This window comes from Ipomoea nil, unplaced genomic scaffold (genome assembly GCF_001879475.1).
Source record: "Ipomoea nil cultivar Tokyo-kokei standard unplaced genomic scaffold, Asagao_1.1 scaffold0688, whole genome shotgun sequence".
Taxonomy (NCBI): domain Eukaryota; kingdom Viridiplantae; phylum Streptophyta; class Magnoliopsida; order Solanales; family Convolvulaceae; genus Ipomoea; species Ipomoea nil.
The window spans coordinates 6,442,676-6,467,370 of NW_017617116.1; the positions used below are offsets into that span (position 1 = coordinate 6,442,676).

At 35.2% G+C, this 24,695-nt stretch overlaps 5 protein-coding genes across 8 annotated transcripts; 4 read left to right on the forward strand and 1 right to left on the reverse strand.

Moving 5' to 3' along the window:
• Positions 1–861: 861 nt before the first annotated feature.
• Positions 862–24,556, forward strand: LOC109175894 (VAN3-binding protein-like). 3 transcript variants are annotated; one of them, XR_002053325.1, is made up of 8 exons: positions 862–1,366; positions 1,973–2,071; positions 2,801–3,227; positions 3,525–3,743; positions 3,885–3,934; positions 4,129–4,186; positions 4,384–4,652; positions 24,536–24,556. XR_002053325.1 is itself a non-coding variant. In XM_019325267.1 (7 exons), exons 1-7 carry the CDS (start codon positions 1,061–1,063, stop codon positions 4,596–4,598), a joined length of 1,374 nt encoding a protein of 457 aa, XP_019180812.1. In that variant the 5' UTR covers positions 862–1,060; the 3' UTR covers positions 4,599–4,806. The 3 variants fall into 3 exon arrangements, 1 of the variants encoding a protein (XP_019180812.1); XR_002053326.1 differs by lacking the exon at positions 24,536–24,556 and adding an exon at positions 16,415–16,431 and having other exon boundaries at positions 4,384–4,657; XM_019325267.1 differs by lacking the exon at positions 24,536–24,556 and having other exon boundaries at positions 4,384–4,806.
• Positions 5,779–8,521, reverse strand: LOC109175898 (BI1-like protein). Its single transcript, XM_019325272.1, has 4 exons — positions 8,028–8,521; positions 7,379–7,492; positions 6,381–6,538; positions 5,779–6,287 (listed from the first exon to the last, which is right to left on the reverse strand). The coding sequence occupies exons 1-4, from the start codon at positions 8,284–8,286 to the stop codon at positions 6,084–6,086; spliced, it is 735 nt and encodes a 244-aa protein (XP_019180817.1). The 5' UTR covers positions 8,287–8,521; the 3' UTR covers positions 5,779–6,083.
• LOC109175900 (1,2-dihydroxy-3-keto-5-methylthiopentene dioxygenase 1-like) lies at positions 9,696–11,510 on the forward strand. Its single transcript, XM_019325275.1, has 4 exons — positions 9,696–9,919; positions 10,015–10,197; positions 10,869–11,108; positions 11,246–11,510. Exons 1-4 carry the CDS (start codon positions 9,908–9,910, stop codon positions 11,372–11,374), a joined length of 564 nt encoding a protein of 187 aa, XP_019180820.1. The 5' UTR covers positions 9,696–9,907; the 3' UTR covers positions 11,375–11,510.
• Positions 12,562–15,797, forward strand: LOC109175899 (1,2-dihydroxy-3-keto-5-methylthiopentene dioxygenase 2). 2 transcript variants are annotated; one of them, XM_019325274.1, is made up of 8 exons: positions 12,562–12,674; positions 13,929–14,040; positions 14,281–14,375; positions 14,480–14,594; positions 14,677–14,801; positions 15,287–15,357; positions 15,499–15,581; positions 15,621–15,797. In XM_019325274.1, the coding sequence occupies exons 1-7, from the start codon at positions 12,657–12,659 to the stop codon at positions 15,566–15,568; spliced, it is 606 nt and encodes a 201-aa protein (XP_019180819.1). In that variant the 5' UTR covers positions 12,562–12,656; the 3' UTR covers positions 15,569–15,581; positions 15,621–15,797. The 2 variants fall into 2 exon arrangements, with proteins under 2 accessions (XP_019180819.1, XP_019180818.1); XM_019325273.1 differs by having other exon boundaries at positions 15,499–15,797.
• Positions 18,894–21,853, forward strand: LOC109175897 (heat stress transcription factor A-6b-like). The gene is made up of 2 exons (XM_019325271.1): positions 18,894–19,850; positions 20,930–21,853. The coding sequence occupies exons 1-2, from the start codon at positions 19,512–19,514 to the stop codon at positions 21,662–21,664; spliced, it is 1,074 nt and encodes a 357-aa protein (XP_019180816.1). The 5' UTR covers positions 18,894–19,511; the 3' UTR covers positions 21,665–21,853.
• Positions 24,557–24,695: the final 139 nt, after the last annotated feature.

Consider the following 24,695-nt stretch of genomic DNA (forward strand, 5'->3'; position numbering starts at 1 on the left):
TAATCATTTTTAATTTTAAAAAGTGCATATTAGAACCCTCATTTGGCTTGTTCTAAGTGATGACAAATATATAAAACCAATATTGGTTTGTTTCAACAACCACTTAAGAGGTTATAGTTAACTTAATATCAAATTAAAATATGCAAATGATATAATTTAATGAAAAAAAATGTTATGCATGCCCACTTATATGTTTATATCTATATTTTAGATTAAAGATCAATTCAAGCGATACATTAAAAGAATAATTATTTTAAGAAAAACAAAAAGATAAGAAACAAATTAAAAATACTTGCGTGTTCAATTGTACGATAATCTTTAGAAGACATGTTTGAAAGAGTTTAATATACTTGTTGTACATGGAATTGTTGATTAGTTAACTAATCTTAGTTATGTGATACATTTTGAAGAGCCGTGTTTTAATTGGGGTTGTCAGAAAAATAACATTAATGAAATTTTGATTTGCATAAATATTTTTATATGTATTTTATTTTATTTATATTGAGCAAATAAAGTATTACATTATTTGACAAATTTGACAAGTACCTATTTGTATAATATGACGGTCTCAAATATGATCGGTACTCGTGTTGCGGGATAACATAAAAATACATGCATGGACAGCTCAGTTGGTCACATAGGTGATGTTTGAGAACAATTATCAGGATCGAGTCTCACCATCAGCAATGTGGAAGCAACCTCTCAAAATGAGAGGATTCTTTGTGCACAGTAAGTAAAAGTAAGCGTATGTGGAACAACATGAAAATTGTGTGGGTATGTATTCCTATCTTTATTAATTGAACAAAAATGAATACACAAATGATTGCTTCCTTGTAATCAATGTGTGACACTTTCATCCTTCTTTCTCTTTGGGTCCTCACAAGTATTGAACCAATACATACAAAATGAATTGAATCCAATAAAAAAAAATTGTGGATAAATCTCTGACAGACTCTCTCTCTCTCTACAATGGAGGACATATTTTTGTCTCTCTTCATCGATCTATAAAGCATCAAATTCTCTTCCAAACCCAAACACACACAGACTTCTCCCTCACAAGATGGACTCGGTTCAGCCGCTGTTCCGGCCGCCGGAAACTCCCAGAGAGCCCATGGAGTTTCTTTCCCGGTCATGGAGTCTCTCCGCTGTTGAAATCTCCAAAGCCATTGCACCTTCCCAGGCCGTGGTCAAGAATTTCCCAGGTGGACCGTCCAATGCCGCCCCTTCTCCGGCCGCCGGCGGCGGGACCATTTTGGAGGACATCGCCGGCGAGCTGGAGGAAGCTGCCGCGGTTTCCGGCATCCCTTTTTCCTTCGCTTCCTCTGACACTTCTCAGCTTATCATGGAACGCATTATGTCTCAATCTGTAAGTGTATATATATATATATATAGATGGGGAAGAGAGAGAGAGAGAAAGATTGAAAACAACGTGACCCGTAGAATGACTTCTTCTCAAATTGTAGTTCTTGGATTTTTCTGGCTTGTTTTCTCCATGAATTTGAGCTCATTTTGCTTCTATTCTTCCCTGTCTTTTTCCCCTGTCTGTTTTCTTCATGAATCGCTGAGAAAGACCGTAGCTTTTTGTGCTCAAACCATTTAAAAAATGTTGTCTTGAAATGAAAGCTTCTGGAGACATGTATATATGGAATAAACAGTGCCTTCATGTTTTCTGGGGAAATCCAACAAGAAAACATTATAAAATTTCCTGCCCACATAGGAATCTTGCTCTCTAGGTTCCTGTCTCTCTCATTGATCTTAGTTACTCCCATTGTTTATTCCAGCTTTTCTTGGTACTGTGCACATATTTTAATTTGAATCCTACATGCAATCATTCTCTCTGTTTCATCTCTTTCTTCAAACACCATTTAATCTTGATTCTTGAATCATGTGGGTAATAAAGTTTTGTTTTTTTTGTGTGCAAATTTTTTACCGTTCTGTAATTTAAAATGGGTACTTCTGTTATTTTTAACAGCAGGATGCTTCTCCACGTACATCAGGGAGACTCTCACATAGCAGCGGTCCTCTCACTGACAGTACACCTGCTTCCCCATCAGAGATGGATGACGCTAAGGTCTGAATGCATATGTATATATATATTTCTGTGTACCTAAACATTTGTTATTTTGTATATGACTGTATGTGTATCCAGGGGTTTGGTTTTGTATGTTTGCCCCTTTTGGTGTATGAACAGTACGAGTCTGCATTTGCAGAGTGAAAGTCAGTGGGGAAAACCTGTCAGATTAGGTTTCTGAGTCGCTGTTTAATAATCAACAGGGTGCTTGAGAGGGGAAAATGGGAAAGAGTACTTAGTCTCCTGATGCCTTGTCTTCATTCTACAGCCTGGGAAATTTGAAATTTCATTCACATGTTAATCAAGATCCCATTTTTCTTGTTACCCTTTTCTTGGAACAATGGTATTTGGATTTGTAACTGAGGTTTATGTAAGTGTTCCATTTTCTTGAAATTTGATCTCCAATTCTCCATCATTATTTTCATCACTGGGTTTTGAGTTTACTGTGTTGTCCTTGGCTTGGTTGTCTAGCGTAGGGGTAATTTATGAAGTATGGGTGCCCTTGAATGTTTGTCATATAGGAATTATGAAGTGGGGTAGCCAACAATTTGAATACTAATGCTGTCCTATCATATATTTGTGGCTATTTTCATATTTTCCTGCAATGAATTCTGATATTTATCTTACAAAAATGTGGATGAAAAAAATGACAGCTTTATGTAGGACATATTATATGATCAAAGGTATTACATTTACTATGTCCACCGACACTCTTGTTTCCTGTACCAGTATTCTAGATTAAACAATCTGCAAATCAACAACCAGTACAGGAGCAGCGCGACAACGCCAGCTGTGGCTGTGAGTAGCAGCAGCAAGACGGTTGGACGGTGGTTCAAGGACAGGAAGGAGAAGAAGAAGGAGGAGTCGAGGGCGCAAAATGCACAGCTACACGCTGCTGTTTCAGTTGCTGGTGTTGCGGCTGCTGTGGCTGCAATGGCTGCAGCGGCCGCTGCATCATCTGCTGCCAGCAAGGATGAGCAAACGGCGAAAACTAACATGGCTGTAGCGTCTGCCGCCACCCTGGTGGCGGCTCAGTGCGTCGAGGCTGCCGAGTCAATGGGGGCTGAGCGCGAACAACTTACATCAGTCGTTAGTTCGGCTGTAAATGTTCGATCAGCGGGAGACATCATGACACTCACAGCAGCTGCGGCTACTGGTACAATGTTGCAACATAAAATTTCAACATTTAGTGTTTTAAGCTGTTAGACTAGCTAATTGATTGGATTCAGTCTTTTAGTATAATTTGGCCCATGTGCATTATAGTTCAATTGAGTGACATTGACTCAATCTTAGATTCTAACATGGTATCAGAGCCTGAATCTGAGATGAGCTTGAAAAAGGCTTTTCATAAACTCTTTTCTTTCTCTCATTAAAGAATGGGGTAGATTCTAACATGGTATCAGAGCCTGTTTGAGCTATTTGGTTTTCTCTGATAGAGTGACATGTATTGTAGCTTTGCGAGGGGCGGCCACGCTAAGGGCCAGAGCACTGAAGGAAGTGTGGAATGTTGCTGCAGTAATCCCCGTAGATAAAGGATTTGTGGGTGGCGGTGGAAGCAATGGGAGCAATGGCAGTTCTAGCGGTGAGCTCGCTCCCGAAGAGAACTTTCTTGGGATCTGTAGCCGGGAATTGCTTGCCAGAGGTGCTGAGCTATTAAAGCGCACACGAAAAGGTATCAGATCATATTCTTAGTCTAGTGTAATATGATTGATTAGTCGATTTTCATCTTCAATTTATCGTCTTTCCGTTATAAGTTGAGGCCTTGAGGGTATTTGTATTAGTAGTTTAAAGTTTCTTGCATAACTTCTTGCAGGTGATCTTCACTGGAAGATAGTGTCTGTGTATATTAACAGACTGGGTCAGGTAGGCTTTCCCTTCCAATTATTGTATAAACTGTCTTCACTTTATAGCTGATTTTACAGTGTGGCAGAAGTTAGTAACTTTGAAGCTTCTTGCTGTAAATTCATGACATAAAATGACACAAAACCCCGCTCGGTTCAAAAAAAATATGAATCTTGCTTTCACGATGCAACTTTTGACGATTCTTTTATCTACAGGTGGTACTGAAGATGAAGAGCAGACATGTTGCTGGGACCATAACCAAAAAGAAAAAGAGTGAGTGTCATACCAAGAATGTTGCTTTTTCTCTCTCTCTCTCTCTCTCTCTCTCTCATGATGTGAACACAATTACATGTTTGGATCTTTGCTTCCCATCTGGGGATTTGAGAAAGCAATGTGCAGTTGAATGGGGGGGGGAGAAAAAGATGAAAAAGGTGGCATCTTTATATTTTGTTCTGTTTTGAAATGTGCAGATGTGGTGCTGGAAGTGTTGACAGATCTCCCCGCGTGGCCGGGGCGCCACTTGGTGGAGGGCGGGGAGAGCTTTCGCTACTTTGCTTTGAAGACGGTGTCGAGGGGAGTGGTCGAATTTGAGTGCAGAGATCAAAGGGAGTATGATGTGTGGACCCAAGGTGTTTCAAGACTGCTAACTTTTGCAGCTGAAAGAAACAGTAGACTTAGATGCTGAAAGGGTGCAAGAAGATGATGCTTAATTTGATGCCAGTAGAACATATATATTTATATAATCTGTGTATTTCCACTGAGGCACTAACCTCTTGTAGTTTGAAATTGGGTGGGGCTTTCTTTTCTACTTATTCAGCTGCCTTTTCCTTTTTGTGTTCCTTCTGTAAAAAAAGTAAATGAAGTTTATCCAAAAGGATCCCTCTTTCACACTCTATTTGTGTCTGATGTTTCTTGATATGTTAAAGTGAACCTTACAACCAATTCCAGAGTTACTCAGTTATGGACAATTTAAATTTGTTTATCTTATCGTGATCTTTTGTCGGTTAAGATCACAAGGAGAAGTTTACTTTTTACACACTTTTGAATAGTGACGGTAAATTTCCTTCATTATTAAAAAATGGTGAATATGACCAAACAACTCCTAGTAATTTAGATAATTGATAGGCCTATCATAATACAAGATCCTAATATTTAGACAATTGGTAGGACTATCATAATACAAGATTGGATGACCAGATTTTGTATATGTACACTATGTTAAGAACTTTTGAATTAAGCCTTTAATCGAATAAAAGTCAAATTTTGTAGGTTGATCTAAATGACACCTGGATTAGTTTTACAATGGTAGTGTTAAGAATTGTCTTTAATTGAATAAGAGTCAAATTTTGTAGGTATAATTTAAACGACACCTGAATCAGTTTTACATTGGTAGTGTTAAAGAATTCTGAATCAAATCTTTTGTGAAGTAAGAATCGAATTTACTAAACTGAATTAAATGGTACCGGAAATAGTGGTAGTGGAGTGAAAAAAAAAAAAAAAAAAAAAAAAAAAAAAAGAAGGGTAAACATAAGCAAAGCAAGGGAAACATGTGATCCATGTCTCTATTGTTCCTTGTTCTATGTTGTGATATATTAATTTATTATACAGTGGATAGAAGTTGGACTGCAGCAGTCAAAAAAGCAGGAACCCCATAAATTTCTGGCTACTTAGTACTTACTGACCATGTTGTATTGTTGTTCCTAGATCCCTGTGTTCCTGCTTCTTGAATTGCTGCCTTGCCTTGGGGTAATTAGAATAAAGTAAAAGTTGATGATTAGGGCTCCACTCATCCTTGTGGCCATGTGACAAAATGAATATTTTAAACAAAATATTAAAATAAAGATCACAACTTTAAGGTAATAGAGTAAAACACAATACATGCCATTCAGTTAGCACAGTCAAAAGTTTACATATTTACATCCTACTTGAGAATTCACTGATTCTGCAATACTAATGGAAGCACAGAAATGCTCAAGAAATTAAACAGTGACATCCATTGACAAAGGACAACACAAAGCAGAATCAGCCATCACAATTTACATCTATAATTTACAAAAAATTAGTGGAAAAATAATGTATGAAGAAGATGAACAGAGAAAGAGAGGTTTCTTCATGTTCATATCAGATTCTTAGCTGTTTCAGCAACTCGATCAACAAGGCTTCCGATCACTCACTCAGCACCCTCCAAGATGTTAAGAATGGCAATGAAAAGATTGATGATGTCCGAGAACAAGCAAGCTGCAGCTGCAATGTATTCGTCGTAGCTGAAGCGCTTGATCAAGTTGTCAGTGTCATATATGATGAAACCAGAAAAGATGAGGGCGCCAATGCACCCGTATACCAGCTGCCCGGTGTTTCCCATAGGAATAAACATCTATCCATGAAAACATATCAGTTAAGTGACAGCTACAAAAATTAAAAACAACAAAAGACACCTAGCTAGCTACTAGGATTGTGTCGTGCATACCCTCATAAAACCAAAAACCGTGAGAATCAGGAGGGCACAGATCAAGAAAGGACCGAGGAAGGAGAAATCAGAGCCTCTGCTCGACGCCCAGAATGTGTATAGTGTAAGCGCAACGAATATAAGTGCAGTAAGACCAGCAGCAATCATGACAGACATTCCTGTGAGCAATCAGATTTACTCCATAGAACAACATATATGTGTGCTAACATTGGCATATATCAAAATGAGTTATTGGATTGTCCTGTGTATGATACTTGTTATGCTACTTCAATGCTTAATAGTGACTTATGCTCATTAACTATGACAAAAACACAATGAAGATGGGCACTAGATCCATCGGCTTTGCAAGTTCAACCATGCTCTTGAATGCTCAAGAAACTAAATTATACTATCTTTGTAGGAAGACTAGTTAATCGCATGTCATTAGTTCATTGTGACATCCCATTCAAATTGGTCAGGTTGTTGACTTGGTAATTACAAGGTTACAGGTTCGACTTTCATGGAGTGACCTATTGACCTTTTTGGTTTGAGCCAGTCAGCTATGCGCAACCTAGACTGATTTATCTCCTTGTGATCGTTCGCTAGCTAAGATCACAAAACGGGATTTACCCAATGCAAACCATCAAGTACACTGCTGAAAATTATGGAATTTCCGACCACCTGAAAGGGATGTTCCGACCACTTTTGGTATCTAGAAAAACCTTTATTCTTATTTCCGACCACTTTTTACTTTCGACTTAATTTAAGATTACTTTCAGGTGGTGGGAAATTCCATAATTTCCAATAGTAGTAGTGGCTGCGGCTCATCATTCAAAGATCAAGAAAATCACAATGAAGATAGGAACTAGCTAAATCCAACTAATCTTTGTATGTTCAGCCACTCTCCCTGGAATCTCAAGCAAGTTAAACCCAAAAGTCATAGAACATTGATATGATAATATACATTAACAAGGTAAAAAATTCATCAGGAAATTGACAATTTCAAGCAAATCTGTTACCTTTCTTGTATACACAAATCACTCCAATCATGCAAGCCATGGCCACAGTAAAGAGAAACAGGAAAAGATAGTTCCACGGATGCTTGTTGCTTACACATCCCATTACCAAGCTAACTGCCAATCCAGAAAAAAAAAAAAATAGAAAAGAAGAATGCTTAATTGGATGATGAAATAAACCAGGAGCAAAGCTAAAAACTTTGAACAAAACCATGAAAATCCATTGATAAAACCATGCAAATTTGTAAAGCAATTGAACAAGAAATGAGAAGACCAAGAAGGACTTGAAATTTTCAATTGAGATCAAGAAAACCCTAAGGTGAAGATATGAAAATGTGGGGCAACCCATCCTGGTCAGGTTGGTGACTTAAGTAACCACAAAGTTACAAGTTTGACATTTGCAGAAGTAATCTATTGGGGTCCGTACCATACTCAACTAATCATCGGTTGCACTCGACCAGCCCTAATTAAGGACAAAATGCTGACTAGATTAATTTTTTCATATGAAAAAAGGTTTGAATTCTGAATCACTTTTAAGAGATAAGAGTGCGATCACTCATGCGAACTAAACTGATTTTACCTCCCCGTAATCATTTGCAAACAGTTTTCCCTCGTCAGCCAAAACGAAAAAAGATATGAAAATGTCACTCACGAATGAAGGTGAGAACGACTAAGCAAATGAGGGCGATCAAGCCCTCAGTGGTTCTCATGAAGGTCTTGACGGCGGGGGTGAAGAACATGGTGACGGAGACGCCGGTGCAGATGGACAGCTGGATGAAGACGATGATATACACCTTGCGAATGAAGGCCCAACGCATCTGCGGGTTCTCCATCATCCCGGGGTACAGCTCGCCATTCATGCCGGCCTCAATGTCGTAGCCCCCTTTGGTGCCGTAACCCGCCGGCATCATCTTGAATAATGTCGCTGGAAACGCCGCCGCAAGACTAGGGATATGTTTTCTGAGGTCTTTCTCTGTTTCTGCGTGGAAAATGCGAATTACGCGACTGTTTGTGTGTATGTATGACGAGATATATATATCAACCCCTGGAGGATGGCTGGGTGGGGGTGATATATGCAACGTAGCAGAGATTAAGGTTGTTTCTTCTCTGTTGTGGAATGAATTGAAGAAGCTAAGCTGAAATGGAAATGGAGATTTCAAGATTTTCTTCCGGTTTGAGGGTGGTTTAGCATTGATGGAAAGTACGATGTTTCCCGGGGAAATCGGAATACTGTACATTTGGTCAGTTAAGATATTTAGTGGTGGTAAGTTTCCATGAATTTTCTACCCCATGTTATCTAATAGTCAATCCATCGTATTTGCATTTTTTTTTTTTTTAAATTTAGGTAATCCAGGTTTCGTTAGGCTAATCTTAATTAAGTTCACAAGACCCTGTAAGTAAATTGCAAGTTGTCTCATCTTACGTTTCATGTAAGAACAACAGGTCCAATTCAGACATTTCAGTGTCCTTAGCCTTTTTTTCATACATGTTTTTAGTATGATTCAAACTCCTACATCCCCGCATTCGGTCATATTTAAATTTTTAAGTTAGGTGACGAACCTACTACACTAAATCTCGGGAGACTGCATGGAAAATTTCGCCACATAAAGTATGTGACATTTCTATTATTTTGAAAACTAACATATACTAAGTAGATTGTTATTGGGTAATAGTCCCGCAAATGACACTAAAAAACTAAATTATACCAACAAAATTATGTGTAAATAATTTGATTGGTAATGTGTTGACAATAATCACACTCGTGACATTCTGGTATAGAAATCATATTATACTCATTCGATCATCTTTTGGTAACCAGTAACAATTATATGAAAAATATTACTTAGATTCCTAAAATATACTCTCACTTTTTACTTTCTCTCGCAAAATTTCTATGTAGATATCTTTATTGGGATTCATAAAATAAGGTATCCTGTCAATATTAATTACATCAAGAAATAAAAAGTGAAAAAAGTATAATTTAAAAGTTTATATAGTATAATTCTGATTATATTATTAATATATGATTACAAAAATGATTGGTATATGTGCACGACATATATTGTTTCCTACTTTTAATCCTTAATATAAAAAAATTAAACTTAAGCAAACTTAACATTTTGTCATTTGAATATTGCCAAAGTTTCATATTTAAATCATTAACTATATTATTGTGACAAAATAATTAAAATATCTCTAGTCATATATAGTTTTTTATTGGACTTAATGAATGGTAATGATTTTGTTCTAAACTCTATTTAAATAATTTGGGAACAATAAATAAGCAAATTTTCCTGTCTAATGAGGTGTAATTTTTATGGCAATCGTTTATCCACTGTGGATATTTTTGCCGGTCGTCGGAAAGGGTTAAACAAATCACGGCCGCTAGAATCCCGCGAAAAATTGACCGTACGCGTGGCTGCATTGGCAACCACTCCGGTGAATTTATCATTTCCCCCGCTCGCTCTTTAAAGTGTAATTCAAGCGTTTCCGGCCACCGTCCAGGCGAGAAGATCCGCGCAGTCAACTCCCATGGCGATCGAGGCGAGTCTCGCTAAAATACCTTTGCACGTTTAATCAATTTCAGTGAAAATTTGAACTTTTTCCGTTACGAATTTGAGTTAATTTTAACATTTCAGGCGTGGTTCATGGATGACAATGGAGAGGATCAGAGACTGCCGCACCACCGGGACCCTCCGGTGTACGTGCCGCCGCAGCAGTTAGCGGAGATCGGAGTTCTTTACTGGCGTTTGAATCCGCAGATTTACGAGAACGACGATGAGTTGAAGAAGATTCGAGAGACTAGAGGCTACAGCTACATGGTAATTTAACCCTATATCGATTATCATCTTCGGATTCTTTTTCTTTTTCAATATAAATTTTTATTTTATCATTTACATATTGCTATATTTTTGCTTGGATTAGCTTGAATAATCTCATTTAGTGAGATATTCAATTGAAATTCAAAAGTTATAGCTTGTGTGCAGAAAGTAATGTCATAGATTGAGATTCCAGTAAATATTCCTCAATTTGAGAAGCTCTTCTTTGGACTACATCCAGTAGAGTTGAACTTAATTTTTTTTTTTTTTGAAAATGAGTTGAACTTAATTGATTACACTGGTACACAGATAACAATCTATCCAAACATCTGATTATTAATTGATTTTTTGCTGGCCCCAAATCTTCTTGGAGTTCATCATTATTGGCAGAAAAATACAAGTTTTTTGTATACAGTCATGTATTGTTGCCAAAAAATTGACCACTTTATCTTCTACTTACCTTCTGCTGAAGCGTTATTTCGATATTTCAATTTGAAATTCATTATTTAATTTGTATGAAAATTTCACTGTCTTTTTCTGTTCTAAGGCAGTTGTAATAGGACGTTCCCTCTTTAACGAAACCTAATATGCAGTTTTCATACCAGTATAAGTAGTGTCCTGTCCTAGAGTTACTAATGTTCCACTATTCCTTCGTGTTCTTGTTTGCTTTGAAGGATTTGCTGGACTTGTGTCCTGAGAAGGTGGAGAACTATGAGCAGAAGCTGAGGAATTTTTATACTGAGCACATCCATGCAGATGAGGAGATACGTTACTGCTTGGAAGGGAGTGGGTATTTTGATGTCCGGGACAAGAGTGACCGTTGGATTCGCATCTGGATCAAGGCTGGTGATCTTATTGTGCTACCAGCTGGGATTTACCACAGGTTCACCCTTGACACTGATAACTACATCAAGGTATGTAGAAGATGCAGGACGTGTTCTCTTTTAACTAAAAGACTGTCTATTCTTGTACCGAATCGAAGGACACAATAATGTGTTCTTTCTCGACTAAAAGGCTAAACTGATAGTGTTGTTCGGTGACTTGCATGCAGTTGATGAGGTTGTTTGTGGGAGAGCCTGTGTGGACAGCACACAACAGGCCACAGGAAGATCATCCAGCCAGGAAGGAGTACATCAAGATCTTGACTGAGAGGGTGGGACTGCCACTTCAAGCACACTAAGCCAAACTGTCAAATTGATGTCATTTAAAGAGTATAATTACTCATTAAATTGGCATATTATGTATGTAAAAGTATTACAGTCTTGATGGATTCTGGACATTGTATACTAGTCTCACACTGCTTTCCCTAGCCGTAATTGCTCTCTCACTACTCCATTTTCATGGTTTTATCGTGGGTTTAATGATTATTTATTTGTTGAAACTAAAATTCAAAATTTATAGAGATTTTGTAAAAATATATTTCAAGAAATGGACCAAACTTGGCTATTTTAGATGCAATTTAAAGTGGATGATGTAGATGAGAATTTATTGATTTAAGTAAACTCTGACTCTTGTGTAATAGTTTATAAATTATAGGAGAGTTATGCCCATAGCCCATTTACCAAAATAGACCCAAATCACTCTCAATTCATACCACAAGTTGAACAATGGCAAATTATACTGAATGTTCATTCGGTATGTGATGGGGAATATACTTCGGGTTCAGGCTTCCCGTACGCTCCGTATTTCTGTTTGGGTCGGGGTCAAACGGTTCAGTTCCTGGTCCACGGGTCAAAGCAAACCAACCTACGCTTGGGCATATAAAAGTGGCCTTGGCCCTCCATTTTATGGGTTCCTCCCCTCTCCTTCCTACACTCCCTCTCCCTCAATGAGAACTCTCTCCCTTCTCTCTAGAATATGTACTAGACAACATACAAGAACACTCATGAACAAAAGGCCTTCTTGAGCTACATTTATGACTTCTTCCCTTTGTTATTATTTTAAGATTCTCTTACTTGCTCTGTACATATGGTACAGTATACACTCAGACAATTATCCACATCAGTATGTAAATTGTGTATTTTAAATTCGGGTCTAACTTGCAAGGTGGACTCTAGTCCATGGTATAACAATTAACAACTGCTAAACAAGACTTAGTTGGCATTATAATTTTGTCAATTCCCAATTTTATCCCGACATGTACATCACATGAATTGTCATTCTTGTGCGGGGATAGTGGCAATTTTGTCAATGATTACGTCACCAGTGATGATACCTCTAGAGAATTTTGAATTTTCTAAAGACGTAAAAGCCCTTCCTACCAAGCCAATACCCCCTTCCAATTCAGTTAACCTGGACATCCAGTTTGGGGTCAAATTAGTACTTTCAAGCATATGCCACCATTTTGACTATAAAACGGGCATTAGAACCTGACGCAGCATATTTAAGGGGGGCTCTATCCGAAACATACAGAAACACTTTTCATACATCTTTTTGCGGGGAGAATTCTAAGCCGTGAAAAAATGGGCTCAATTGAGAAGGTATGTAATTCACTTTTCTTGAGATTTCAATTAAACCTTGTTTCTTTTTGAGTAGATTACGTGATTTTGTGGAAATCTGTCGTTGGAATTCGTTTTTTTCTTTGTTTTTTGTTTTTGTTTTTGTTTTGTTTTTTTTTTTTGTTTGTTTGTTTTTGTTTCGGTTTTTTTAAGGTTTGGTAGCTTGATTTTTGGGTAGTTCTGTGTTCTTGTACAAAGGCAGGGCTTTTTGTTGTTCCAATTTCGAATTCCTTTTGGGTTTTGGGTGTTGTTGATGATTGGGAAAGGTGGAAGTATCAGTAGAATTCAGTATTTGTTTGGTTGATTCCTTCGCGTTTTAGAATATTGGTTTTGTTTGTGGGGTTAAATTGAGTTTTCCCTAGTTATCTGCACATTCTTAATTTCTAAAGATTGGATTTTTATAGCAGCTACCAAATGATTTTTGCTTTTTTATTTATTTTTATTATTTTATTTTTAATATTTATATTGATTATGGTTATTTCCTGACTGGTGGCTTGAAAGTTGAAACTCAAGGATATATGATGTGCACTAAGAACATTTTCTGTTTGTCAGTAGTTTTAGAATGTAATTCCAGTAATCATAATAGGCTTAATATGATTTGTTAGAAACAATGTGGGTGTTTCTGGAAAATTTAAGAAGATATTCCATGTGGGATTATCTTGAAATGATATGCAATGGTAGTGAATTCTAGGTGAAAAAGAAACAGGTTAGAGTTATTGAGAATTGTAGAAAAATGTGTTTTCTATTGCCAGTGATATCTTCTTCTTCTTCTTCTTCTTCTTCTTCTTTTTTTTTTTTTTTTTTTTTTTTTTTTCAAATGGAACACCTGTCAACTCAAATTAAGAGCATCTCATTGAAACATCTATGTAAGAGAAAACCGTGTCATTTTAGTGACTGTTCTAGTAGCAGGCTTGTTCGAACATTAGTTGGGAATACAACGTACCTTCCAAGTTTGCTATTTTTCTCTATAAAATATGACTATTTTGATTTGCCTCCTCAACCCTACATCTCCCAGAGTCCCAGAATTATGTTTTGAACAGAACCGATCTGCTATTTCAATTTTGAGTGGGATTTTATATGATGGATGGCTCTTCCATCAAGCACTATGTATAGCTTGCTTTCCTCCTATGCAAATTACCTTCTGGAATACTTTTCCAGCTTTAGAAAGTTTTAGCCCAGAAATAGAATGTGAAGAAAATGTAGTTTCTATTTTTTCCAATATCTGTTTTCGTGCAGGATAGCAGGGAGGAAATTATTCAGGCATGGTATATGGATGATAGCAATGAAGATCAGAGGCTTCCCCATCACCGTGAGCCAAAGCAGTTTGTCTCCCTTGACAAACTTGCTGGTATGTCTTGATAGTTTTCTATATGGGAACAGCAGAACTGCATTTGTTTGATTTTTGGTTCCTTCACATCTCTCCCTCTATCATGTGTTTGGAAGAACTATGAAATTATGCAAAAGATTCCACCTTTACAATGAGTTTTTATGATCTTCTTGTTCTCTTAACAGTAATTCCCTGTTAGGTGCACATGCCTTATTTTTCACTTTTAAAATGATAATAAATTACTGTATTTGTAATTCTTAGAGCTTGGAGTGCTCAGCTGGAGGTTGGATGCTGACAAATATGAAACAGATGAGGAGTTGAAGAAAATCCGTGAATCCCGAGGATATTCATACATGGTATGTGCGAGTAAGAAAGGTGGAAATGTTGTTATTCTGGTAGAATTTTTCCCTTTTCTTGTTTAACCTCCCGCATGTTGATAATCCATAGTATTCTTCTTCAGGACTTCTGCGAGGTTTGCCCTGAGAAGTTGCCGAATTATGAAGAGAAGATCAAGAGCTTCTTTGAAGAGCATCTGCACACAGATGAGGAAATCCGCTACTGTGTTGCTGGGAGTGGTAGGTTGTGAGTTATTTAATTAATAGTTCTAATTCACCGGATATGTTATAGTTGCTAAGGCGTTTATCCTTTCAATGGCAGGCTATTTTGATGTGCGTGACAAGAATGAGGAATGGATCCGCATCTGGGTGAAGAAAGGGGCAATGATTGTTCTGCCTGCTGGAATTTATCACCGTTTTACCCTTGATTCAGACAACTACATTAAGGTTATCTAATAAGCATTTAGTTCAAACTATATTGTGTACATTCAATATTAGTTCATTGATAATTTGTTAGATGTTGTGTATAATGTGACTTGATTGTTAGTATCCAATACTCCAAAAGGGACATAACTACATATTTCATTGGTCGTTTGAAGCACATACTATTATCCAAAGGAACAATCCCCGCCCCAAAGACTACATCACCCCAATCTTTTTGGGGTGACGAGGGTAACCTGCAGCCACTATCTGAGGGTGTGCACTAAGTAGACCCCGCCTTGTGACCCCCGGCCTAGGTTGTTCATAGCTGACTGGTTCAAATCAAGAAGGCTGGGCCTTTCAAAAAAAAAAAAAAAAAGGCTGGGATTTGAACTCGTGATCTTGTAGTTGCAAGTTTGTATCTTTAACCATTTTGGCTGGCATTACCCCCGCATCATGCAATCTTGGATTCATATTCTGCAACATTTTAAAAAACCGCTCTTCTTTTGTAGGCAATGAGGCTCTTTGTCGGTGACCCAGTCTGGACCCCATTCAACCGTCCACATGACCATCTCCCTGCAAGGTACGTTTGCCTTTCTGAACTCACCTCATCATCCCTCTCCCAGCATTACCCCGTTGCTGCTGCTAGTACCCGTTTCAGAACATGTTTAAACACAGAGACGCGTTTTACTTAGATATTGAAGAAGTGATCTTTTTTTCACAGGAAAGAATACATTGAAACATTTGTGCAGAAGAATGATGGTACTGGCCATGCAGTTAATGCTGCTGCTTAAGTAAACTCCATAGCTGCTGCAGCTTTAATTTAACATTCTACCTATTATACAACCCAGAAATCTTAGACTATCCGATCTGGTAAATCTGTTATTGTGATAATATCATAATAATCCCACCCTTGTTGTATGGGTGACTGTTCTGTGTCTTTTGCTTCTGTTTGTACAATACCATATTCACTTTATAATAGTAATAACGGTGTTGGAATATGAGATGTTGAGTTGGTTTTATGTATGACTTTATAACATTTCAAAAATGAAAAAAAAAAAAGCTAGAAACTTTTATATAACTTTATAATATGATAATAAAGAAATTATATAGAGACTACACTAGAGGTTGTTGACTTCTTGTTGCATAAAGATGCATTAAAATACTGTATTTTAGAGTTTTTAATACTCCGTATTATTCTGAGCAAATTTCTTAACACTGGCAGCTTTTGTTTCAATAGGTTAACGTGTCACCTTATAGTGGGTTACACGTTTTGGCGTAACGTTGTTATTTTCTAATTATTTTTCTGATAATTTGTCTTGGCTTAGAGAGTATGACTACACCTAATACAATCAAATAATTTACAATTATAGAAATATAAATAACTTAGGGAGAATAGAAAATAGAAGGATAAAATTGGATAAAATTTGTAGGTGTAGAAGAGAAAGTGTAATATACAAGTTAATAGTGTATTTAATTACACTAACAAATTTTAGACATATCTTATGATTTATCTCATTCACCATTCTTTTGGCATGAGTGATAATGGGTCTTTAATTAAAGCTTGAGATAGATATTATGGTCTATTTTATTGGGTAGTGTTTGTAATATATATATATATATATATATATATATATATATATATATATATATAATCACTTGAATACTATTCTTAAAAAGGACTAAGTTTATTTTAATTTATATACTTACTAATTTTTCTTTTTCTTGTATTGAAAAATTAAAGCACACATCTTTTCAAAAAATAAAATAAAAATTAAAGCACATAAGGGGAGTTTAACTCCCACTTCTAGATTGCCATGTCAGCTTCATGTATGGCTTATTCATGGCTACCTTCCTACCTAATAATAATCTGATATCCAAAAATTTCTATTTTTGGCTTTTTCTCACAAACATGAAGTGATGAAAGATGATTATATGGTCAAATTTGATTACAAAAGAAATAGTACATTGTAATTATCCTAAACTCAAAGGACATTAACAAATTGTGGGTCCCTTTTATAAATATATATTAGTTAATTGGTGAGTTATAATTAATCGATACATCTCGCGAGTTCTTGAACTATATTGAATTTCTTGATTTATCGTTGTGATTTGGTGATGATTTGAAAGCTAAGGAGCCTATAATTGATCTATGCTTAATACACGAGATCCTTCTCTTTCTCATATTTATGGTCAAACAAATTTTGGAGCACATGGCTTGACCAATTATGCTTTCTTTATTGCATATATTATTTTTCTTTAATTTTTGTGATTTGCCTCCTCATATAATTAACTAATTAAAGCACTTGTATCCCATCAACGTCACATAAATTTCTCAGGTAAAGATTAGTTGATTTTCAATAAAAGTTTTCATTTTCAAGTCGACTTATTATGATAATTAAACTTAACTAATGAAAAAAAAATTTCTTTAATTTTTGTGCTTTGCTTCTTAATATAAGGCGCTTAGTTACATTGTATGGAATCATATCAAGACTGGACAAAAAATGACGTCTCGTCTAGTGGTTGTGCCTTAGGGCCGTAACCCCTTTTATGGTTAAATTACATTTTTTTTTTCTTGTTCACTTACTAGGGTATGTCCTAGAGTCAGATGTACATGTTTCTTTAGTTGGAACAAATTATTTACATTTATCCACAAAAAAAAAAAAAAAGGGACAAATTTCTCAAATAAAAATTGGTTGATTTTTAGTAAAATTTTGAGTTTCAAACCAACCTTATCATATTCATTAAGTTTATTTTAACCTTTGACATTATTTAATTTATTTAGTTGTCCAATATTCCAATCATACATGAACACACGTTCCCAAAGAAATTGTCACACATGAACTAATTTCATAACATAGGAATTTGTTTGATGTAAATACACTATTATATATTGAGACAAGATGCAGATGATATGGCTCCATTCCTGTCAAGAAAGTGGACCCCAACTATATGAATGTCATTTAATTTATTTATAATGCATGCATTTTCCCATTCTAGCTTTAGCTTGATTAAGGATTATTATATTGTTTAATTACCAAGATATTTTCCATGCCCTTGGGCAAGCCAAGATATTTTCCTTTGATTGATAGAAAAGCTTATACCTACTATTCAAAAATGTACTTTTGGTGAACATCATCTTATGATTATAATCAACAAAGGGCTACAAGAAGGTAAATCAATTTAGGTTGTCTACAGTTGATTATTGACTCAAATCGAGAAGGTCAATATAAGTCGAACTTGAAATATTAAACCAATCATGTCACAAAGTTTTACTCAACAATTGTATGTATTAACCGTCCGCTTACTAACAGCCTCCCAAGTTATTGAATTATTTAAATTAAGATTTGATTAATCTAAATTGAGTTATTACTAATTTCACGAGAACGTAACATTCTATTCACAAGACTATTAGGTATTTAGGTGAGATTGGAAAAATGGTTCCTTCCTAGTTCCTACCTATCTTTAAAAAAAAAAAAATATAAAAATCTAGAAATATAAAAATTTCTTGATTAAAAGAATGTGACCAAAATTTTCATTGTCAATAAAATCCTCAGCTTGTGGTCCATTCAAGTTTTAGTATAAACCGAACTATCAAAGGAAAAACATTTAATAACTGGAAAATATTTTATATTAAAAAAAAAAGACTCTTCATTTCAGTGGGTTCCACTTAAATATACTTCCCCATTTGGCCATTTCCAATTCCAGAATTTTCTGGAATTTAATTCCACTCTGAAAGTAATTTAAGAAAATGATATAATATGCATATTTTCCCATCCCACCCACCCCCCAAACAAAAAAAAAAAAAGGGGGCATAAATCAAACTAAAAGCACTCATATCAAGTTCAAATAACTATGTGAAACATTAAATTATAAATTTGTGTAATATTTTATGTTTCGAATGCATGATAAATTTTATAAATGTAATATTTTTTTTTTTTATCTATCCATACTTATGTAGCAATAGTTGCTATACTTTGAATGTGCCTGTGTGATAAAACTGTGGATTCTGAAAATTAAAAATGGGATTAATTAACTCATAAAGAGATGTCACTTTACCTAATGGTGACAAATAAAATGGACCATACAATTAAAGATTTATTAATACGTGAGGACTAATCTGAGAGAGAGATCTAAGGACAAGTGTAGATAGATTTTGCAAAAGTAGGTTAAAGTGAATTGTGAGAGCAAAAGGGAGAGGAATGTGGGGGCTGAAAATATCTCAAGCACCATGGCAACTGCTCTACCATACACAATTCATAAACTAATGCTTATTCTCTCTCACTACCTACCTATTTTAAGTAAACTCTCTCTCTCTCTCTCTCTCTCTATCCTCCATTGCAGCATATTCCCAAAGCTTTCATCTTGTCTCATCTCCCCCATGCCCAAAACCCTATGATTCATACACTGCTCAAATTTCAACTCTCTTGGACTCATCCATTCTTGAAAGCTAGTTAGGAAAATGACTGATCTTGTCTCTATCTCTCTCTCTCACTCATTTGTACTGTTGTTCATCTGATTAAATCTTGATGATATATAGTCATCCTCACTAATCCCAATCTTGTCTAGCTTGATCTATCCCCATTTCAAGAAAATCCCAGAAACCAATACCCTTTCAGCCAAAATCCCCAGCAAATTAAAGTTTTCTCCAGCCCACTGGGACAAGCTAGCAAAAGATTCCCTTTTTCTTGTTCCTGTGAGTTAAAGAAATTAAAATCCAAGAATTTGAAGCTAGCCATGGATCCATTTGGCAGCAGGGTGAAAGAAGAGATGATGGGGTGGAGTAGTTCTTCTTTGTCTGTCAACGAGGATTGTTTCGACATGTCCGAGGATAACCATAACCATGACAGTAGTGTTCCTCAGCCCTTGGAGGGGCTTCATGACACTGGCCCTCCACCATTCCTCACAAAAACTTATGACCTCGTGGAGGATCCGACAACCAACGACATCATTTCTTGGAGTGGAGGCAACAACAGCTTCATCGTTTGGGATCCCAGGAACTTCGCCACCAATCTCCTTCCTAGGTACTTCAAACACAACAATTTCTCCAGCTTTGTACGCCAGCTCAACACTTATGTAAGCTTTTCTTGATCTCAATTCAACCACACAAATATGTAGTGTTATATATACATATACACACACACAGACACACACAAAGTGTAATAACTTTAATTTTCAGACATGAATGAAGAATCTAGTCTAGCTAATTCTATGGATTTGTGGCTCTAGATCTGTTTGTCCCTAACATACATTGATAATGCTCAAGAAGTTACTAGATTTTCTGAGACTAGATAATCTATACTAGTACACTTTTTTGAAGGGAAATTCACTATTACTATCCAATAGTGTCATAGTGTATAGGCAAAAATTAAATTCTGATATTTAAATACAAAAATTATGCTCTACCCCGACTACTCTTTTCCGGACAATAGATTAGATACTGGTTATACTTTTTCTAGTTGTAGACATCTTAATTGCTCAATGACTTCATTATTTGATGCTAGTCTAGTTAATTCTATGTATTTAATTTGTAGGTCTAGATTTGTTTGTCCCTAATATACATTATTGATAATGCTCAAGAATTTACTAGATAATCTAGTTGATTTTTTTTTTAGGTTATGAGGGTAATTGCACCATTGCAATGGTTCGATTACAACAATATTGATAAGTATCGCACTCGTGATTTTTATATACAAAAATCACATTCCATGCACCCAATCGACCTGTCTTTTGGGACAATAGATTTTAATTTGAATTGGGTATACTTTTCTAGTTGTAGACATCTTAATTGTTCAATGGTTTCATTATTTGATGCTAATTGCTCAAGACATGTTTCTCAAAATTTTATCCTAAGCTTTAATCTAACCAGCGGCTATGAAAAAAAAAAAAAAACAGTTATATTTTTGAATATCGATCTTATGTAATGATGCAAAGTTGTGGATATCTTATGAGTGAATGATATATATATATGTCAATTTTACAGATGCAATGTTTCCTAATATAGGTTACCTATAATACTATATATCAATGAACATAATGTCTGTCTTTGTTTCCATGCCGATACGACCATGACAGAAACATTATAGTTGGATTAGATAGAATTCTTGTTTAATTAGTTCAAGAATTGAAAACAAGCGAATCTATTATATATGCAGGGATTCAGGAAGGTTAATCCAGACAAATGGGAGTTTGCGAATGAAGGATTCTTGAGAGGGCAAAGGCACTTACTGAGAACCATTAGGAGGAGGAAGACACCTCCACAGACCCAATTGCAAGCTTCTGGGCAAGGAGGCGGCTTAGAGTGTTGTGTTGAGGTGGGAAGATTTGGATTCGAGGGCGAAGTTGATCGATTGAAACGCGACAAGGAAGTTCTTATGATGGAATTAGTGAAGCTCAGACAAAACCAGCAGACCACCAAAGCCTGCCTGAAAGCCATGGAGCAAAAGATCAAAGGAACAGAAGTTAAGCAGCAGCAGATGATGAGTTTCTTGGCGAAGGCGATGAAGAACCCAGACTTCATGCACCAGATAATGCAGCAAAGGGAGAGGAGGAAAGAGCTTGCAGAAGCCATCAGTAACAAGAGGAGGAGGCCTATTGATCAAGGCCCCAGCAATTTGACTACTGCTCATAATGATCTTCAAGGTTTTGGAGGTGTTTCTGGGTATGGTAGCTTGGAGTTGGAAGAGCTTGCAATGTCCATGGAAGAACCAGGGAGTTCTGGTAATATGATGATGAACTTGAATCAAGAATGTGGTGGTGGAGGAGGAGGGGGTAAGGGGCCTGATGATGAAGGGTTTTGGGAAGACTTGTTGAATGATAGTAATAAGCTGATTGAAGAAGAGATTGGATTGCTAAGTTTTGGAGATGATAGAGCATATGATGATGATTAAATAACATCTGCACATGGACATAGTGTCTTTATAAGATAATGTAAAAGTCCAAACTGAATTAACAGTCAGACTGTATGTCTATTTTTACGTATATTATCTCGATGACATTCGAGTTCCAGATTATGGTATTCAAATGTGATTATCTGTGCTAGTTTATTTATCATATAACACGTGAAAGTCCAAACTGAAGTAACACTGTAGTGAGACTGCACAACTATTATTTATATTATTTTCAACGATATTTGAGTTTCAGATTATGGTATTGAAAGTAAAAACTGAATTAACAGTAAAATTGCATATCTTATTATTAGATATTATTTTTGACAATATTTGAGTTCTAGATTGTGGTATAGGAATGTGATTTTGTGTGGTGACTTTTCTTTGTTAGCATGTGATTTAATTTAATTTTTTCAAATTTGGATTTGATAAGATGCATGCACTAATGAATTTTCCCTATATAGAATTATATTGTCAATTATATGACAATGTTCTTGCATAGGAAAAGGAACTCCAGAAGTGTCTAAAACAGCAGCTTTTCTTCTTTTTGGGAGATGGGAATTCAGAGCCCAAAGACACACACATCAACTTGCATTGACGTTTCTAGGACTTTCATATGTAAAACAACTTTGGTGTTTTTCTTTATTGGAAATCCTAGGCATTAGGCAACCTAGAATTGTCTTAGTTATATGTATTTAGTGCAGTTTAATTGTGTCTATATATCATGTATGTGTAATTAACTTTGAAGTTTAGTTTCTCCAACTCAATTAAATTAAAAAGAGATGAAAATAACAAATTATTATGTAACAACTTCCTTTATTCGGTATGATCAGGAGATCGATCTATGTGTACTATACTCTTGGGACTCCTTTATAGCGTCATCATTCATCAAAGACGATAATTGGAGTACTTCTTATGGCTCATGTTGTTTTGAATTGCAGACTTCTAGTTGAGCAACTAGGTGTTTTCTCATTTCTTTAAAAAATAAAAAAATAAAAAAAAATAAAAAAAAAAGTAGCCAGTACTAAAACATATTGTTAGCTAGTTCATAGATAAGCTAATTAAGAATAACTAATTATATACTTCCTCCATCTCTTTGTATGTATTTGATTCAGTTAACAAGGCATGATTGATTAATTTTTTATAATATTAAATTTAATATATTATACAAAATTTATATATTTAGAAACTACACTAAAAGTATTATTAAATATAAAAAATTAAATTTAAAAATAAATAAAAAAATAAATAAAGAGTTGATTTGATCAATGATAATAGGTAGGACATATAAAATGAGACGAAATGAGTTATATAAAATGTTATGGGTGTGTTTAGTTTCATGATATAAAAAACTTTTATATTTCTAGAAAAACATAAAATGGAAAACAAAAAATGTGTTTTTGGCATTATTTTAATTTTTTTTTATTTAGAAAACTGTTTTTTCTATTTTTATTTTTTAATTTAACAAGGTTTTAAAAAATAACTTTTTTACTATTAATTTCATCTATAACCACTATTCTTATTTATATATAAACTTTCACTCACTTATATATTAGAAAATGCTTCTTAGTTCTTACCTCTCATGAATTTATTCTCCTAGATTTTTGTCGTGATGTGGCTTTCACTCATTGGGTGCCATGAATTTGTTAACCCACCACTAATATTATTTTTTTTAAAAAAATTAGTAACTAATTATCTAATAACACATCATGAGGATGAATTGGAGGGAAAAAATAGGAGGGGTATTTAGCATTACTCCTTATATATCTATAATTCCAAATGAAAAAGATAATCAAATTTCAAAACAATTTCATATTTTTCATTTGAAATATAATACGAAACATATATACTGATAATAAATGCGTTTTTTCTATTATTCTTTTAAAAAAATTATGTGAAAAGAAAAAAGAAGAAAGAAAGAAAGAAACAGAATGTATTAAATAAACCCTATATTTTTCTTGATAGTTGATATGAATAGTCCTAAAACGTGTGGTCTAGTGACTTCAACTTTGACGACTCGAATGATCGTTTGCTTTCTGGGTCCACATCGTTTTGGTTAGCGAACCCCTTAGACCGACAGAGATTAAGGTGGCATACGACATACGATACAATAATAATTTGGTAATTAAATTAGTGTAATGTCATTTCAAGAAACTACGTTTGGACAAAGCAATATATATATATATACACACACTTCCAGCATCAACTGAAAGTCAAAATGGAAACAGTGTATATGTTCTTGAATCTACATCAATAGTACAATAATATATATCATTGTCATTCTCGATATTACAATATTTATGTCGACCAACAATTTATATATTAATAATTAATTGTGCAATGGAATTCCATTATTAATGCAACTTGTCCTAAGTGTCCAATTATACATGATTAGATAAAATGCTTTAATTTAGAGCACACAATTGGTGACCCAAGTTTTTTTTTTTTTAATGAAAAATTGGAAAAGAAAAGTTGAGTAGTAGGAAAGGCATTCTTTTTTAAGTAACACAGAATACTCGTAATCATTATCAGAGAATGTGTATTGAGTAAAACATCTGATCATTTTTGTATAATAACTTACAAAATACACATAAGATATTGACAAGAATCGAGCTTGTAACCTTCAAGTACGAGAATCATGTTCTGTCCACTCGATCACCCGTTTTGGGCATAGAGAGGGGGCATTGTTGAGTAAGCAAAGAGTGAAAGAGGCAGGGACATGCATATTCATAGTTTCATGGGCATGGCATGAGTGAATAATCATGGAATTGAATGGCTTCACAATATTGTCTGTCTGTCTATCTATCTGTATGCCTGCCTGTTTGTCTTGTGAGGATAGGGTTGCACATGCGGTGCATGATCCTACTTACAAACTATATATATATATATATATATATATATATATATATATATCCCATCCTTAATTGTGCTTTGCTTTCTTTGCCATCATGCCCTCCCACTATATATCACTACATCATTAATTACCTCTCAAATTTGATTTTAATTCTTTTTTCATGAAAAATATATACCTTTA